General features: G+C 40.4%; 2 protein-coding genes across 4 annotated transcripts in view; both read right to left on the reverse strand.

The window, feature by feature from the left end:
* Positions 1-18278, reverse strand: part of LOC5514562 — a 47784-nt gene extending 29506 nt beyond the window's left edge. Inside the window, exons 1-10 of one of the 3 annotated variants that reach the window (XM_032384170.2) lie at positions 18094-18278; positions 16963-17099; positions 16556-16665; positions 15681-15739; positions 15187-15356; positions 14119-14433; positions 13308-13522; positions 12033-12162; positions 11619-11701; positions 10171-10837 (exon numbers count right to left, since the gene is read on the reverse strand). In XM_032384170.2, coding sequence (XP_032240061.2) covers positions 10697-10837; positions 11619-11701; positions 12033-12162; positions 13308-13522; positions 14119-14433; positions 15187-15356; positions 15681-15739; positions 16556-16665; positions 16963-17032 — 1293 coding nt within the window. In that variant the 5' untranslated portion in view covers positions 17033-17099; positions 18094-18278 and the 3' untranslated portion in view covers positions 10171-10696. Of the gene's footprint in view, positions 1-10170; positions 10838-11618; positions 11702-12032; positions 12163-13307; positions 13523-14118; positions 14434-15186; positions 15357-15680; positions 15740-16555; positions 16666-16962; positions 17100-17290; positions 17621-18093 lie in introns of those variants that run through there. The other 2 variants (XM_048722674.1, XM_048722675.1) reach the window with 2 other exon arrangements.
* Positions 2527-6047, reverse strand: LOC5498952 (tripartite motif-containing protein 45). Its single transcript, XM_048722666.1, has 3 exons — positions 5980-6047; positions 4466-4652; positions 2527-4238 (listed from the first exon to the last, which is right to left on the reverse strand). The coding sequence occupies exons 2-3, from the start codon at positions 4649-4651 to the stop codon at positions 2634-2636; spliced, it is 1791 nt and encodes a 596-aa protein (XP_048578623.1). The 5' UTR covers position 4652; positions 5980-6047; the 3' UTR covers positions 2527-2633.
* Positions 18279-18346: the final 68 nt, after the last annotated feature.

Raw genomic sequence — 18346 nt, forward strand, 5'->3', positions numbered from 1 at the left:
GCTGGCGACTCCATACGGCAGACGTTTATACTGGAACATACCCTTCACCGTGTTGATGGTTGTGAACTTCCTGCTATCTGGGTCAAGTTCAACCTGAGAATATGCATGAGAGAGATCAAGCTTATGATAGATAGTTCCTCCTGCTATTTGAGCAGTCAACTCCTCAAAGGTGGGTATTGGGTACTGCTCGACCTTGGAAACCTTGTTAACAGTGACCTTATAGTCCCCACACAGTCTAATCTCACCGTTAGGTTTCAGTACTGGGACCGGCACTGCCCAGTCTGAATGTCGGATAGGCTCTATCACATCCTGTTCCACGAGTCGGTCAATCTCTGCAATTACCTTGCTCTTCATAGCAAATGGGAGTGAGCGCGGTTTGTAGAAAAGTGGCTTTGCGCTGGGGTCAACAATAATCTTAGCTTGCGTGCCTTTCATTTTCCCCAATTCGTCCCTAAAAATATCTGGGTGCCTTTCAAGCACAGTCTCTAGGGTCAGGGTTTCCTTGAGGTGGTTTACACTTATCACGCTAAGCTAACGACAACTGGGGTGGTGCATGAGTTGCCATGGTAACTGACAACAGTCTCAATAGTTCCCAGGACTTTTAATTTGTGTCCTGTAAAAGAAGTTAGGTCTAACTCAGATGACTTCATTTTGTGGAAACTTGGCAGAGTTTTGGCAGTTTCTTCCGAAATTAAGGTATAGGGTGACCCTGTATCTATTTCAAACTCAATTGGCCTCCTGTCTACTTCTAGGTGTACAGTGATTGGTGGAACTTTATTTCCTGGGTTCCTAATGTGATACATTCCCTCGGGACCCCCTTCACTATCTTCATCTTCACTGAAAACTTCTTCTTCAACATGGGTAATGGTAGCCCCGGACCGGCATGCACTTTTTGCATGGCCTTTCTTCCCACATTTGTAGCAATTCTGATCTTTAAACCAGCATGATTGTGGGTCATGGGAATTTCCACATCTGTAACATTCTCCCCCTGATTTGTCTCCTGACATGGGTGTCTTTTGGGACCCCTTAACCTGCTCCCTTTTGTTTTCATAGTTACCCCTCTGTCTAGTGGGGCGTCCCTTCCCTTTAGGCTTTTGGGAGTAGTGCACTTGGTTTACTGAGGGCTCCTCTTGTGCAACACTTTTCTGCATTTCTTTTCATTGCGGCGTGCCGATTCATATGCCTCTGCGATCTGGAAAGCCTTATCGAATGTTAGGTCTCCATCTGGTGTGGATAAGATTTTCTGTTGGATTTCTGCATCATTTATGCCAGCGATAAATCTGTCCTTCAGGGCTCGGTTTAGAAATCCTCCGAAATTACATGGAACTTCTAATCTCCTGAGTTCCGCAACATACATCACGACACTTTCATTACTTCTCCTAATCCTCGAGTTAAAGTAAAGACTCGCGCCCGCTTCGGAAAGCTTCGGTTTAAAGTGATGTTTCACTGCCTTGGTGATAAACTCAAATGTTTTGTCCGCCGGTTTCTCCAGTAAACACAAACTTTTGATTATGTGGTACGCTTTTGGGCCTACGTTGGCACACAAAATGCTCACTTTGAACTTGTCTTCTGTTATTTTGTTTGCAGCAAAATAATGTTCGTATATTTCTATAAACTCCGTCCAATTGTGTTCGGTCTCATCAAAAGCAAAGAGGTTGCCATACAACGCTGCGGTCGCCATATTTCATGGAACAAACTCACCGGATTTTCGATCCTTCGTCGGGTTTCTTCGGTCCCAATTTACCACTAGCGCCTTCTTCTTGACTTATTTTCGTTTTTTTTCTCGTCGCCACGTATAATAACCTTGGTTATTCTTTAATTAGCAAACGAAATTTCCATAATAAACCAACAACAACTTGACAGGCCGTTCGCCTCGGAACATGTGAGTCACCTGAGCCTACACTATTTACAGCGGTCTACTTCCTGACACAGGTATCCCGGTCAGTATATGACAACTTTGTTATTGAAACTCTCACTATAATAATAAGTCTCAATAGAATTGGTTGCACAATTCAATCGGGATTGCAAAAAACAATTATTGTGATCTCCTGATTTGAATTTTGTCTATGTTTATCAAAGCTGTACAAAAAAAAAATGAACGAATTCGAGAATGACATTGCAGAATCGTGTTTTAGGTGCAAGAAAAAATCCCAATTATATGTGGAAGACGATACCGATCCTACAGACATGATAATGATCCCTACTTTTATCCTGGGGATAACAACAATACAGCATTAAATCCTTCTATTTTCATTTATATACTCTAACTCTTAAGTTTTTGTAACTCGACTATTTTTGTTAGCTTATTTCTTCTTTTTAGATTTTAAGCTTTAATAATGTATAATGTAAACAGAGCAGGGGTGGATCTAGCTTTTCGCTAAAGGGGGGTTTGGCTCAATGACAAAGGGGGGAGGGGGTGATTTTTTTTGTTACATTTGGCTTTCTAGCAGCCCAAAGGGGGGTTAAACTCTCTAAACCCTCCCCCTAGATCCGCTACTGCCGAGGTGTGGCCTAGTACAGTATGGCTTTTAGCATATATCGCAGCATTTAATTCGTACCATCCTACAAAACCTGTAACGGGTTACATGCCACAAATCATGTAAAGCACAGTTCAGGGTTCAGATTGTTCCTCTTTATTTCTCGAACTGTGGATACCACTGACCATGGGTATATAAGCAAACGGGAAAGTTGATTCCCATGAATATATTCCTCCGGTCTGTGCGCTCATAATTAATGATCATTCTTGCGCTCTGCTTATCCCTGCTTAGATAGACACCAAACACGTCACCATCCTTCCATTTAAAATTAAAGTTATAATTTGGCTCATTAGCCATTAATGTTTTGATACAAGACTGACCCCAAATCTGCCGACCCTCACTTGATTTATGATCTACTCCAAGCTCCGAATCAAAACTTGCTCGAAGCAATTTGACTCTCCAAGAGACATGTTCCTTCTTTAACAGTAAGAGAGATTTGGAAGGCTTCTCAAACATTTTGACCAGATCACTCTCTGGTCGCACGCTCCATTTGAATGGACTGCCTCTGACATTCTCACCATTTACTTTAACTGACAATTCATAATCACCGTCATCAGGAGGCGTGTACGTGAATTCATAGGCGCCAAAAGGGAAGAATTGCAGTTTTCTAAAAATCAACGGGGTCACTTTATCTGGCTCGTGCGATGTCATTCGAACATAAGCTTCGACACTCACTGGCGCATCATAACGTTGCTTCTTACTGTCGTTAACAGCAACGTAAAAATATATGAGCTGCTGTGCAAAAGTGGAATAAATAATCCCAGGCTCTGAACCTTTTCCCATGGTAACGACGCACTGCTGAGGGTCAACGATTACTTCACTTTTTAAAGAAGCTTTCTCTGTCACAGATTCCCAGAAATCCTCGTCTACCTTAAAGGTATTGAGCATTCTTTCAAATAGCACATCTTGGATGGTGGTATTTGCAAGATCTGATAGTCGTGACAGGACCTCCCTTTTCAATGATAACACCTCAACTTCGTTTCCTGGACCTGCCTGACAAACACGCTCTGCGAACTTCACACAGCTATTGCAGTTTGCGATGGAAATAGAGAGGTGATCTTCCTGAGAATCAAGTTGCTTATTTCTCTTCTCATAATCAGAAAAGACCTCATCTTTTAGATTTGAGCGCATCTCTTCCAAAAGGCTGACTTTGGCATCTATAAATTCATCAATTTCTGACGTTAACGACTTTCTTTGTGCTTCTATTCGAGCCTTCTCACTCAAGACATTAGCGTGTTCTTGGGATAAATCCTCTTGCTTGGATTTTACTTCTTCAATTTTGTCCTTGATTAATTCTTTCTCTCTATCAATGATGTTGCTTGTGAAGTCATATTTGTGAGTTTGGTGGGCTTTGATTACACAATCTCGGCAAATCAGTTCGTCACAAGTGTCACAAAACAGGGTGAGCTTTTCTTCTCTGTGGTGTGGGCAATAGTGCGACTTGCAACTTAAAGTGCCTTTAACTTCTTTAATACCTTTTATCTTATGCTGCTTTGTTCGCAGAAGTCGTCTGTGACATGTGATGCAGAACTCACACATGAACTCGCAGCAATCATCGCATCTCCCAGTAGCAACATCACTTTGGCAGGTTTCACAAGTGATAGAGATGTCGCCTTTATTTTCTTGATCCACCGACATCTTTTCAATCAAATCAATTAGCATGAAATCCACTTTTAGACATTTTACCTCTTCAACACTTATCTGTAAAAAACAACCATAATATTTGAATTGAAATCCTTCTCAGCATTAGTATTTGAAAGGAGAAAGTTAAGAGGGGGACTAGGGCACAAAATGGTATTCAAAGCAAATCTAATTGCAGCAAGACAACTTTACACTACACGCTTTAGTTCCAACCTTATTTACTAGATGAGTTTACAGTAGGTGGCCACTAAAATATTGTGTTTGTGACAAAATGTTATCAACTGTACCTCTATTTTTTCCCGGCACTGGGGGCAAGACACTGTGCATTCCTTGCTGTGCTCTACCAGACTCTCCAGACAGTGCCGACAATAAGTGTGCAGGCAGGCTAGAACTCGCGGGTCTTGGTACTGCTCCAGGCAAAGAGAGCATGTGACATCACTGACATTAATAGGAGTGGTCTCAGAATCAGCCATACTATGACAGAAGGTATAGTCAACAAACATTTTACCAACCATAGATAAGAGTATTACTTTCTTAAAACTTTTTTTCATTCATTCACTTTCACACAGCAAAGTTTTGCAGGTTTTGCAAAATTTTCCAATCTTGCCTTAGTCTTATTTGCAGATTATTTGAAAACACAGAAACCACCAGGAATGTAACTCTCACTTTTCCCAGACTTTTCCCTATAACTGTGCTATTGAGTGGTACGCTATATAGTGAAATGTACTGAGGCAAGTGCCAGGTGATAAATGCCAAATGATAACTACCGCCAGATAAATACGACTTTTTCCATTCTTTGAGTGAAAGGTGAAGGCATAATATTTCATATGGCTTTTTTTCCTTCCATGTCATTTACAGAGATGCCAACCCCTAGACTTTGAAGGTTTTTTTTTTGGGGGGGGGGGGGATGGTACTGGGGGTGCACATTTACATCATGGTGAGACAGTTATAACAATTAGATTTTAATTTTCAAATTGTTAATTCTCTTTTTTAGTAAAAGCGGGAAGATGGGAGAAGGGTCCAAAAAACGGGAGACTCCAGTCGGAAGCTGGAGGGTTGGCATCCTTGCATTTAGTTGTACCCTTTGCATTTGACTTCAATTTTTTCATTAGGGGGTGAGGGCTTTCTTTAGTTTTGTTCAGGGTTAAAATTGAATCCCCCAACCTTTCCCAGGACAATGCAAGTGGGGTTTCAAGTGACTAGTGAATAAGTGATGGTTAAAGTATTTTTTTGTTTGTTTGTTTATAGAGCCTCGGGTATCCAGGGTAGACAAAGCATGTCTTGGGTTCTGGACCGTGAACGCTGAAGTTATAGATGGGATACAATAGTACATTTTGCTTTCGAAAGAAAGCATAGTTTGGTAATCTTTTCGGATTCTATTTGATAGTTGTACATGTACAGTGATAAAAACTCTACCTAAAGGTGCCGCGGGGGGTCAGTGTTTTGTCCTAACCAAAAATGCACAATCACAGGACTAAAGGCGTCTAATTCCATTTCCTGTCTGGTTCGTTTCCGTCCTTTCCTGTCGATTTTACGATAGATATTTCGGTGGAGGACGACTCCTAGTTTCAAATCATGTGCTGGATATATAAATTGCTTATACTTACAAACGATTTACTGTACTTAACTTGAAACAGCGGAAAGGAATTTGGACTGTCTATCTAAAACCTAACTAGGACCGACTTGCAAAACGCATATCCTCTAAGCTCATTATTAAGGCCTGTATTAAAAACCGATCCATCTGTTCTAACAGTTCTAATAAACGCGTATAATAAAGGCAAATAGGGGATGTAAGAAATACCTGAAAATCCAAACTTATCAGTTGATCGAGCAAATGATCCTTGTAGCCAGTCTCTTGTTGTCGTTTTATACTGTTTCGGAGAAACGTTGCCAAAAATAGACACTTTGAAACCCGACAGGCGTCACTGGTAAAGAATTTACAACAGGGGTACCATGACGGGGTATTCCAGTTCGCCAAAGTATTCTACGGCAGCCACAACAACACGAAGCTACGGAACAATTCTGACTTTATTCAAACCGTAGAGTTGAATAAATGTAAAAGCACCCATAAATGTAATATAAATCGTAAATATAAAAAAAGTCCCCATAAATGTAATCATAGATGTAAGGTAAAGCTATGTAATAAATTTAAAAGTAGATTATTCAAGTTAAGTTGCAACCTCAAGTTAGCCGATTGTGTATCTTTTGTACACTCATTTACACATGTGAGAATATTGAATTTGTGAATGTTGATATGCAATCTGAGACCGGGGGAACATTGCCTAGCGGTCCATTGCTTTCCAATTTGAAACCAAAAAGAAGTATCAACTGTCTTATACAGAATGATGGCTTAATCGATTAACCAATTCTCAAACGATAAAAAAATGACTTAATTTAAAAACTGACATATTTTGGAATACAAAATTACCTTATGATAAGGATAACTCACTAAAAACACATTTTCACTTTTCCTAAATTGTTGTCCAAAAGACCGTCGAGCACATCTTACCTCACTGATTCACTTAACATGCCCGAAAAAGTGAGCCTAAGTCTAAGTTTTCCTGGGGGGGGGGGGGGGGGGGGGGGGAGTTCTCTTATCAAAATCTGACCACCCGCGATAAAAAAAAATAATAAAAGTGATTTTTTAAGTATTTGCAGTATCTCCACGGGACGTTTATTGTCGTATTTGACTACATACTAGAGTGATCAAGCTTATGCCTTATAGTTTTGTCTACAAAACGTCTATAGAGAACCGAAAGTAGACCTTCGACCGTTGTGCGAGAGGGGGGGGGATGCGTTGGCACCCCGTGCACCCCCCTTCCCTGGGTACGGGCCTCATATAAACTCTGTAATAGACCTTTAACACTCGCCTTGAGTGCTATACATTTTTTTTTTATAAGAACGTCTAATTTTCAGTTGATGCTGGGCCGTTCTTTTTTTGGAGTATTTTAAGGCTGATAAAAATTTTAGTGCTTATAAAATATAGTACCCAATTAATTATTGGTGCTATTAGGAGGATAATTACACAAATGATCAATAGCAACATAATAAGGTTGTTATAAATGAACACATTTTAACAATGCATTTTAGAACACATTAGACTAATGTTGCTGCTATCTGAGCCTCGGTATCTTCTTAGCATGTTCTTAAAATCTGATGAAATCTCAGCCTGGACGCTCTAATAAAAAAGGTACTTATTAATAAAGAGTGTATTAGCATTTATATGATTGATATGTCAGACCGCAACACTGTGTCAGGGGCGCCCCCTCCCACCCCCACCCCACCCCCTCTATTTTCGGATGTTTTGCTTATAAATAACAAAAAGTATAAGGAAATCCAGGGAACCACAATGAATCCGGCCCCCCCTAACTTGAAACCCTTGACTAGGCCTCCCCCCTCGGAACTCCTGGATACGCCCCTGTGTGTGGTGTTAATTTTAAGAGAATTTTATCCATCAATGCGCCATATATGATCTGACCCATCTTCGTATAACCTTTGTCATTATAATGAACATCTATTTGCCAATATCGTCTCATCTCTGGTAAACTCAATTTTTTGTCCAAATCGACTAAAACTACCTTTCCATTCGACGCGTTCACAAGTTCTCTCAGCTTCTCATTGATTTGAGCCCGCGCTACCTTATGTTCGCTACAGTTTGGCGTCAACTCGCAAAGCCTGCCGGGTATAGTAACCGCGACAGTCCTTGAGCCCGCGTTCAATGCAAGCTTGTGTAGGTACTTCAAGTCTTTTGAAATAGTGTCCTCCGAAAGTGGATCGCGCTTGTTCATAGGGGGATTCTTCTTCTGGGTGTAAAGAACCGCTAAATCGTTTGTCCCACCAAGTATCACCACCCAGTCAAAGTACGATTCTTTTAGTAGGCTGGGTAGTCGGTATTTCATGCCCCAGTGGACTGTCTCTCCGTCTATGCCAAAGTTATGAACGCAAACATGGACTTTTCTTTCACTTAGATCAGTATTTTTGTCGAGTAATTCTTGCAGTCTGGTTGTATAAGGGTGGTATATCGGGGAGTCTGTATTACCGGTAGTCAAAGAGTCCCCAAAACACAACACGTTAATTGTACAACTTTCGTTTATAGCACGAGACAAGCGTCTATCGCTGGAAACACTCAAATGGTCCACGTTATTTCTACTTTTACTAAGTTGTCCATTTATTTTGCTCACATACTTGTTGTCCCTACCAAGTTGCCGGTTGACGTCGTCTACAAGGTTATAATATCCACCAAGTTGACCATTAACAGCGTTTACACGTTCGCTATTTCTACCAAGTTGCTCATCAAAAGCGTTCCCATGTCCGTTTATTCCTCCAAGTTGACCATCAACAACGTTTACACGTTCGTCATTTCTACCAAGTTGCTCATCAAAAGCGTTCACATGTCCGTTTATTCCTCCAAGTTGACCATCAACAACGTTTACACGTTCATCATTTCTACCAAGTTGCTCATCAAAAGCGTTCACATGTCCGTTTATTCCTCTAGGTTGACCATCAACAACGTTTACACGTTCGTCATTTCTACCAAGTTGCTCATCAAAAGCGTTCACATGTCCTTTTATTCCTCCAAGTTGACCATCAACAACGTTTACACGTTCGTCATTTCTACCAAGTTGCTCATCAAAAGCGTTCACATGTCCGTTTGTTTCTTCAACAGCATTTCCAAACTCCTTTTGACGTTCAACAACTCCGTTAACCTTTCCAACAGTTCTCATAAGCGATTGTTTCCTTAGTTGATCTTCAAATCTGCTCAAATCTCGTACCTTTTCCTTGTTCGTCTTGTTCTCTTCTTCATTTACGCCTTCGTACACTTTTTTCTTTCCCTCGTCCTTGCTTACTATGTAATCTTTTCTAATGTTAGAATAATTGTCATCTCCGCTTAACTGAGTTCTGCCCGTGGATTGGAGTAATAGTTTACACGATATTATAATACCAGTCACAACTAGGGTAAATAAGGCAGCTTTCGCATGGTATGTATTCATACCGTTTATAAGATATTTGTGAATTACAATTACAGGTACCGTCTAAAAGTTGTCGCTTCCCATATTGGTAAGGAATTTTATATTCTAAAATCGTCTTGTGTACGTCACTTAGAATCAGAGCCCGAGAGAGAGAATTTTTCCGCAAAAGGGCGGTTTCCTTGGTAACTGATGCGATGGGCATTCATGCAGTCATCACAGGCGCCCCAAGTTCAGTGGTGTTCTCGTATGAAAGCGCTTCGATACTAAGGTTTATATGGAAATAGAAACGAATTAAAAAAATAAAAGAATTGGTAGTGGATTTTGGTGTATAATAAAGGCTGAAGTCGTACAAGAAGTCGCTTGTGTCGTTTTTTTTCCCATTTCAGCTGTTTTGGGAGTTCAGAGGAGGGTCCGCCAATACCCCGACCCCCGGAGGCGGATCCTTCTCTGAACTCCCAAAACTGCTCAAATGGGAAAAGAAAAAGACGCAGATACTTAAGCCTTCATTTTACACCAAAATTGACTAGCAATTCTTTTATTTTTTAAAAAAAAGTTTCTATGTAAATGTAAACTTTAGTATCGAAGCGCTTCATACGAGAAGACCACTGAACTTTGGGCGCCTGTGTTGTCATAAGACAGGACTTGCCATTTTGTGATTTGCTTCTGAAGAAAAACAAATGGTAGGGAGTAGTTTGCATTGGATAACACAGTGGTCATCTTTAAAGCCGCATTGTCACCAGTGTACTTCGCAGTTCGTAAAAATCTCCGATGATTTTTAACGGAAAACGCATAAAAAATTTCAAAATTGTAAAAGCAGTGTGTCTATTCAAAGTTTGAGAGTGTGACTGATAATTTAGAGTGGATGACCTATTAAATAGCGCGGATTCTAATATATTATTTTGTGGTTTGAGGTTTTGGTCGGCCCTCCCAAACTAAACTGGTCTGACTATGCGGCTTTAAGTGAGCAAACAACATCACCAGCGAGTGGATTCTTTTAAGAAAATTTAAAATTAAATCCTCTATTTCTATTCCAGCATTTATTTGATTTTATGAATTTCTATATTGAGATCCATGCTAAAATAAGAATGTCTTTATGCAATAGTTTATAAGCATGCCGTGTTGCCATGGTAATGGGTTATATCTTCAAGTTAAAGACTACACTAATTTAAATAAAATGTTGCACAGTATACTCTTTTAGCTATAAAAAAATCTTATATTTGTGTGAAATTTATATTTATTAACATTCAGCCTGTAATCTCCTGAAAATTTTGAAAGAACATTAACTAAGACGTTTTCCTTTGAGATTTTTCCCTTGTATTTGCCTCAAAGGATATTTTTAACGGGGCGTTAAAATAACCAAAAAGTAAGAAATTGGACCGTCAAACTTGAAGCTTTCACGACGCAGTTTGGGAGGATAATTATGAGATAAACAGACAGAGTCACGATTAGCTCCTTGACGTGTCAGTGTATTTTCCTGCCATTGCCGTCTGCGTTTCCGCCATCGTTGCTAATGCTGTGTCATGGGTATAGCCGATAGAGGCGTAACCTTCAATAATAATAAACCGTCGTCGATCGAGTGACGAATCTCTTTAGCATGACGCAAAAGGCGGTGGTGCCCATCAGTAGTAGCCCCACACCACTCCCCACAGCAAACGCGTGGTTCGGCGTGTTCCTATCAGCCTTGAATTCCTGAAAAAAGGTATAACAATGAGGGACTTGGCAGGGGGTTAGCGCGGGAGGGGACTGGGATCAAGTAGACGGAGGCCAGGCGGGGTATGGATGTTGATGGCTAGTTCGCGATCACTCACTTCTTTGTTATTGTTTATCATCGAAAATACAACGGTTTATTTGCGAGGATACTTCAAAATAACAATCTGCGAATAAAGTCTGATATGAGATTGACGATACAGGCCCGTAGCCAGGATTTTGAGCGGGGTGGTTCGTATTTCCATTTCAGAGGACCAAATTTCCGGTATACCCCTCTACTCGCCTTATAACATTAGGCAATCAATCTTGTAAAGAATTTTATAGTTTTTTTTTAAAGACATATTGATGTGCACGGTATATTTCCAGCCAAACGTTATATACTTTTGTTTGCTCTGAGCGGACCTTCAAGCCGGGTGGGCGGTCCGTCCAAACCCACCCCCCCCCCCCCCCTGGCTACGGACCTGCGATATTTGATTGAAAATATATTGGTTACTTGCTTGAATTAGCCGATGGAAATGGATTCTTTGAGCGGGAGCATAAAATGGCGGCGTGATTGGCCGTCTTCAATCTTAGATGATAATATAAGGCCCCCGAATGGTCTTAGGCGAGCACTTACGAGCTTGCGAGCACCCCGTTTTTTATGCGAGACCGAGCATTTTTAGGCGAAAAAAAATGCGCGCTCATGCGAGCATTAGCCGATGCGAGCACATCGAAATTTCGGGGGACCATCCGGGGGCCCTAATATATTCTTATCAGGACATACCATCATCTTATTTGTTCCCTGCTCTTCAGACGGTAGCCACACGGGACAGGAGGGGTCATCAAAATCGTCTGAATCGCAATTAACTGAAAATAGAGATAATAAGGGATGTCTTGCTTAATTGTTTTCAAGCAAGGCGCGTAACTAAGGAAACCCCTCCCGACCACCAAAAGTGGGTCAATCCTTATGAAAGAGTTATCAGATGTTCGTCTTTTATAATATGAAATCTCTGACTGGGCGGCCCCTGGTTTTCTGTCACAAAAGAAGACATCATAGAGAAGTGACAGCAGCCATTCATGGGTTGAGGACGCTCTAGCTCACAGGTACATGAATGATCGTCCCCCCCCCCCCCCCCCCTCTTAGGAGGAGCGAGGGTCAGTGTCCAGTGTCCAAATAAGGTAAATGGGCCACGCCTACCTGGCGTATAGTAGCAGTAGTATATTCGAGTGTTATACTTGTCTTCTGTAATCCCATAAGGCACCGCGCCACTGTGCTGGTTTCTGTTTGCATGATCCTCGTCATCAAAGTGACGGAACTCTAGTGTCGCCTGAAATACATGCTCAGAATCACTACTTTATTATAGGGACCGACACAGGCGACATGTAGAAGCGATAGAGCTTGTCGAGTAGAGAAGGTCATGTCGGAATACAAGGGCTAAAGTAAAAATGTAGCGAGCATTAAGCAGCGCGGGCTCAAGTACTGTCGTAGTTACTTTACCCGGCTGGCTTTGCGAGCTAACGCCAAAATGTGGCAAACATAAGGCAGCGCGGGCTCAAATCGAGAAGCTGAGAGAAATTGTGAAGGCGTTTGTGAAGGCAGTTTGACTGTATTAGATCAAAAGATGAATTGACAGAGATGAGACGATATTGGCAAATAGATGTTCATCTTCATGATGAAGGTTATAACAAGATGGGTCAAATCATAAATGCTCAAATAAATGCTCATAATCACTATGATTTATATTAACCCTATCCAGACCGGGCTTTTTGGGGCTTCCTCTGACCGTAAATTTTCAAAGAATCGTCACCAAATTTAAATGTTAGTTAAAAAAAACAGCGATTTTTAGCTAATTATGTGATACCAGCATCCGCCATCTTGGATCCGCCATCTTGGATTAAATAAAAGTTATTTATTTTAATTAATAAAAAATGGGTAGAAAAATCTGAAGCTTTTTGACAATATTTCCTCTTCGTATCAAGTTTTATTAATGATTTCAGGTGGATATGAATATTTCGAGAAGGTCAAAAATTGACAAAACAAAAACACACCACCCCTCCCCCATAAAATAGAGATGTACATTTTTATTGTGTTTTTTTTCAAAACATGGCATAAAACGCCTATATGACATGGATTTACGTTGAGCACGTCGTATTTATCGTTGATCTTAACGACTTAAAGCGTTTTGCCTAGTTGTCATTAAACCTAAAATTTATTTACACCAAACTGATTCAAGATAAATTTTAGGAAAAGTCACCAAATTTCAATGCTCTAGCCCTACTAGTTCAAAAATTATTACAGACCAAAGGTGCTGGGGGCCTCAAATGCCCCCCCCCCCCCCCCGGTCTGAATAGGGTTAAATATATGCTCAAAACCTCTACGTTACAGGACTTTTTTTAATTGTATTTAGTTTTTAATAGTTCTCCTTTTTATGGAAGGCTTGAAGCACGTCAAAAATCCCCTCCTTGCCGATACCTTAAATCGATGAACCGTCTGACAAGTTTTGGATATGAACGTCATCAAGTAGAAAGGACCCCCTGACGGCAGCCAAATGGGCGTAGACGTGTCCCCCCTGCCGTCACAACAATAATAGATGACAGTGTTTTCGCCGTAGATCCCTTCAGGGAGTGAACCCCCCTCGCTGTTGGGGAAATCGATATCGGAGTTCTCATCGTCCCAGCGAATCCATCCTGTAGAAAGAAATTTCTCTTAATTATGAAAAAGGGTAAGACAAGTTTTCACACAACAGTTTTGTAATTTGCTCTGTTTGGGCTAAATTTTGCATTGGATTTACGTCTTTTCCGTTTTAACAGGGCCGTAGTAGGGGGTGGGGCACTTTGGGCACGTGCTCCCCCAAATGTTTTAAAAAATCATAATGTCCAGTAGGGGCGTGGCTGTGACCCAAATGTTTTCTTTTTGCTTCTATATCGTGCCCCCCCACCCCCTAAAATACGAGGCTTGCTACAGCTATGTCGATTCTCCACTTCTGAAAATAAATGAATAAAGGATTGAGAGCCAAACCCTCTCTTTCCCTCTCCAAGCTTACCCACATTTTATGGTAATTCTTGATACTTATTTCTGCTACTGTTGTTTTTGAAAAACATATATCAAGAAAATTTAGCCAAAAATTGTCGTTTTTGCCAAAACTAATATATTTCTTATTTGAAAAAAAAGGATTCCGTACAGCAGATGCTTCGTAAACTTGTATCCCCTTTTATCCCCTTGTATCCCCTTTTCCCAGTTTTTCGATGTCCGCTACGGCCCTGAGGTGGTAATGATAATGTACCTTCATTAAGCCCTGCAGGGCATAACGCGCCCTTCTTGTAGATACAGTACTGTCCTTGAGGCCATAAACGCTCCTCTCCCTCCCCTCCCTCGTGGATACAAAACTCCTGTCGAATACCATGAAGCGTGACATTCCCCGCCAAGTGGCTTATCGCTGATTGGTTATTTTGGTTATCATTGTTCTCGGTGTCATGGTAACGGAATCCTTCCCTCCATTTATCACCGTGGCACCCTGTCATTGGTTTAGGAAGTCCGTACGACCCGGATGGCCACGTGTTGTATGAAAGTGGAATGTCAGATTGGCGAAATTGTAACTCTAGAAAGAGAAAAACATAATTAGTTGCTAAGAGCTCTAGAAATCATCAGCTCCAGCAATCATTGGCCTATCATAATTTAGAAAAAAAATCGGTGGTGGATCTACTAGGAGGATTGAGTGTTTCTTTTTTAACCTCTCGCTGCCAAGGGCGAAAAACTGGCAAATAGCCTATTATGGGTGCACACTGCCGCAAATCATCTTTTTTGCTGCGTTTTTTCTAGCAAAGTTCCCATTAAATGGAGGAGTTCTGGAACAAAGGAATGCATGAAGCAAGACAGTGTTCTTTCTTGTGGATATGCAAACACCCTTATTGCAAACAACCTGAGCATTTCTTCGATAAATAAACTACTGTCATCCAAGATAAGAATTGGTATCTTATTCAGAAAGCCAAATGTATGGAAAAGCTAGTTCCCCTATATTATGGGAGCTGAATTCAATAGATCTTATAATACCCCACCCCCCCCCCCCCCCCCCTTCATTCGAAAAATTCTGGACCTGGAGTTCGGAGTCAGGGTGGGGGAATGAGAGATAGCTGGGCAAACTTCTGGGCTAGTAATCGATCTTCAAATTACATAAAAAAAATTACATAAAAATGCCGGACTTATTCACGGAATAGGTTGATTTTAGGACACTTTTGTGCAAGCACACTTAGAGAGAAGTGATTTTTAGGTTAATATTACAATATCGGAATTAAATTCATTGAAGAAATAAAGAAACGCAAAGAAAGGGACTGCAAATAGCCCCTCGGAATACCTTTGAGATGGAGAGAGTGTCTCTTGACCGGAAGTTCGCCCAAGTGTCCTGTGTCACGGACCATGTCACGCCACTTCTGTAGCCTTGTCACGTCAGCGTGACGCATAGCCAGGTTGAACTCTGCTGTCAGGTATCCCTGTGTCGTGGTCTTCTTGGTAGCTTTATCCTCTCTACAGAGCAAGTGAAGTAAGCAAGGACCAACGGTTATCAAAATTATATAGCCACAATGGACCTTTTCCAGCTCAAATTTATTAAGGTCAAAACAGTTAAATTAGACACTCGCATTGTCACCAGTTTACTTCCGGAGGGGCGACGGAACTCAACCGACACGAGACAAAAAAATCTATCAGAATCCGTGCTATTAAACTATTAATTATATGTGAATTATTAAATTTGAGCTCCCGCATTGTTATCAAGTTGTCCTGATTGGTACGGTTCCACTCATGTAATTGTTACATCATATAATTCAGTGCTCAATTAACCATTAAACTGACCTGAGCTGCGTTACACTAATATTCCTGAGCGCCTCCATGTCGCCAAGACTTTGCCTGATCTGAATACCCACAAAAAACATAAGTTAGTGCCACAGATTTGCCATTTTGATAACGGCTTTACCATTTTCTTTATGATGGCATAAAATATCGTAAATCGAATATCGAATGAAACCACTTTCACAGCCTTTTTCATGTATGATATGCGGCCTTTTCCTGTATAAAATGATGCAGAATACCAATAACATTTACCTAGCCTTTCAATGTATGATAATATATAAAATACCAAAAATGATTCACAGCCAATCCCTGTTTATAATAATAAATAGTAGAAATGTAAACACGATTCCATCTTCACAGCCTATCCCTGTGTATAATCTTGTAGAATATCAAAAATGATTCCATTCTTACAGTCTTCGCCTGTGTATAATATTGTAGAATATAAAAAATAATTCCATTCTCACAGCCTTCGCCTGTGTATAATATTGTAGAATATCAAAAATGATTCCATTCTCACAGCCTTCGCCTGTGTATAATATTGTAGAATATCAAAAATAATTCCATTCTCACAGTCTTCGCCTGTGTGTAACATTGTAGAATATCAAAAATAATTCCATTCTCACAGCCTTCGCCTGTGTATAATATTGTAGAATATCAAAAATAATTCCATTCTCACAGCCTTCGCCTGTGTATAATATTGTAGAATATCAAAAATGATTCCATTCTCACAGCCTTCGCCTGTGTATAATCTTGTAGAATATCAAAAATGATTCCATTCTCACAGCCTTCGCCTGTGTATAATATTGTAGAATATCAAAAATAATTCCATTCTCACAGCCTTCGCCTGTATGATAACTGTTAGTCATGTTTGTACTCACGGCATTTTCGATGTTTCTAGTCATCGCCCGGTATTGAGAGGTTCCTGCAGTAGCCTTAAAGTCAGACCATCTCTGACGAAAGGTCACTGCGCCCGGGATAACCAAGTTCCCTGTTTTACATATGGAATCATATAAATTACTTTGTGAGGACTCTTGTTCTTTTGAATTAGTATTCTGCTGATAAGCACCACACCCATATGTTGCAGTCCGTATGGGGGGAGGGGGACACGAGAAAACAAGGTGACTATTTTTTTAGTATTATTTTTTTCTGATAATGAAGAGGGTGTGGGATTAAATCTCCCACAATCTCTCCCCTACATACGACACCGCTGCATCATGGGTAGCCTGAGTGGCGCAGTGGATATCGGTACATACGTCACAGGTCAAGACATCATCAAGTGACTAACCTCGTGCTTTTCTTGCGTTAACTGCCACCATTATTACCGCTGACAGCAAGAGAAGTGCTTTAGGGCTCATTTCCCCCCAAGGGGCTCATCTTCTTAAGAGAGGGTCAGCGGCAGAGTTTGGCCTTCATATAAGTGGGCTGAAAGTGATTGAGTTGTTATTCGTTAATCTAAAAGGCGACGTTTACATAACATTGGTTGCTTTATTTCTGTAGATTTGTGTTGGCGTCAGGAGGCGTCTTACGAATTTCAAGCTTCTTATCGTTGAAAAAATATATACATTAACATATTACCTAACATATTTCCAAAAATATATAGATTAACATATTACCTAACATATTTCCGTTTAGAAATAGAATGGATGTATCTTGTGTATATCGGTGAGCTATTTCAGACTTCTTTCTTAGTACCTGTTTCCACCTCAACCCAATCCCCGGCGCGCGGTGTCTTATCCATCTTCCCTAGCCCTTGCGCTCGCTAACGCCAGGCTACCTGTGGCTATTTTACCCTTGATGCAATCCTCTCGTATAGATTAGAATTTAATAAGTATTACTTTAGATGAAAACTAGGTACGATTTGCTTAAGATAAAAGAATTTTGTTTGCATTTTTGTTACATTGGACAAATTCATTGTAACGAAGGAATACAGCTTTGTTATTTTTAATTTTATTTTGAAAGATTTTTCAAACAATGCAATCCAATTCCATAACGCGCGCTCTAGTATATAGGGAAAAATGAACAAAACTACTGGAATGCTTAAACATTTGTTTGTCAATAAAGTATAAAATAGACAGTGAAAATATAAAAAAGGAAAGTGTCCTGCTTTATATATTCGTATTTTGTTCCCATAATGTATAGTCAAGAAAATACTATAGGAACCTGCTTGTTTTTAGCGGGTTGTAGTGAACTTTTGATTGTTCCCTTACAGCGGGATCAAAGACCATAAAAACTCCTAAACAAAATAAAATTCTGCAATTATTATAGAAAATCCTTTTTAATTTCTATTTATCATCTTCCAGTGCATTGCCGAAGTAAGATTTTACTCCAATGATTCATAAAGGCGTTGATCTCTAAAGCGCCTTTCTAGTTTTTTCTAAAAGTAGTAAGTAGCTGATCAGTCAGTGTTAGAGCTTACCTGTTTCGTTGTCAAGTGGTGTATTTTATGATTTGACCTGCCGTCCCTATTTAGAACAATAGGTCGTCATAATTTTCTCGATATTTTAAATGAAGCGCATCGAGCTGGGTTCTAGAAGCATTGATCGACTTGCATAATGCGGCGGTCGAACAGTTGATTACCCCTACAAGCAGGAATTATTGTGTAATGGTTTTATTGCGTAAAGGTTCCGACGTCTTTATCAATTATGTATTAATCTGGGCGATTTGCTAAA

Source organism: Nematostella vectensis, chromosome 15 (genome assembly GCF_932526225.1).
Source record: "Nematostella vectensis chromosome 15, jaNemVect1.1, whole genome shotgun sequence".
Taxonomy (NCBI): Eukaryota; Metazoa; Cnidaria; class Anthozoa; order Actiniaria; family Edwardsiidae; genus Nematostella; species Nematostella vectensis.

Coding starts and splice junctions, on each gene's coding strand:
- LOC5498952 (XM_048722666.1), bottom strand. CDS start 4,651: ATGGCTGATTCTGAGACCACTCCTATTAATGTCAGTGATGTCACATGC. Junction 4,239..4,465: donor AGTGCCGGGAAAAAATAGAG/GTACAGTTGATA, acceptor TGTTTTTTACAG/ATAAGTGTTGAAGAGGTAAA.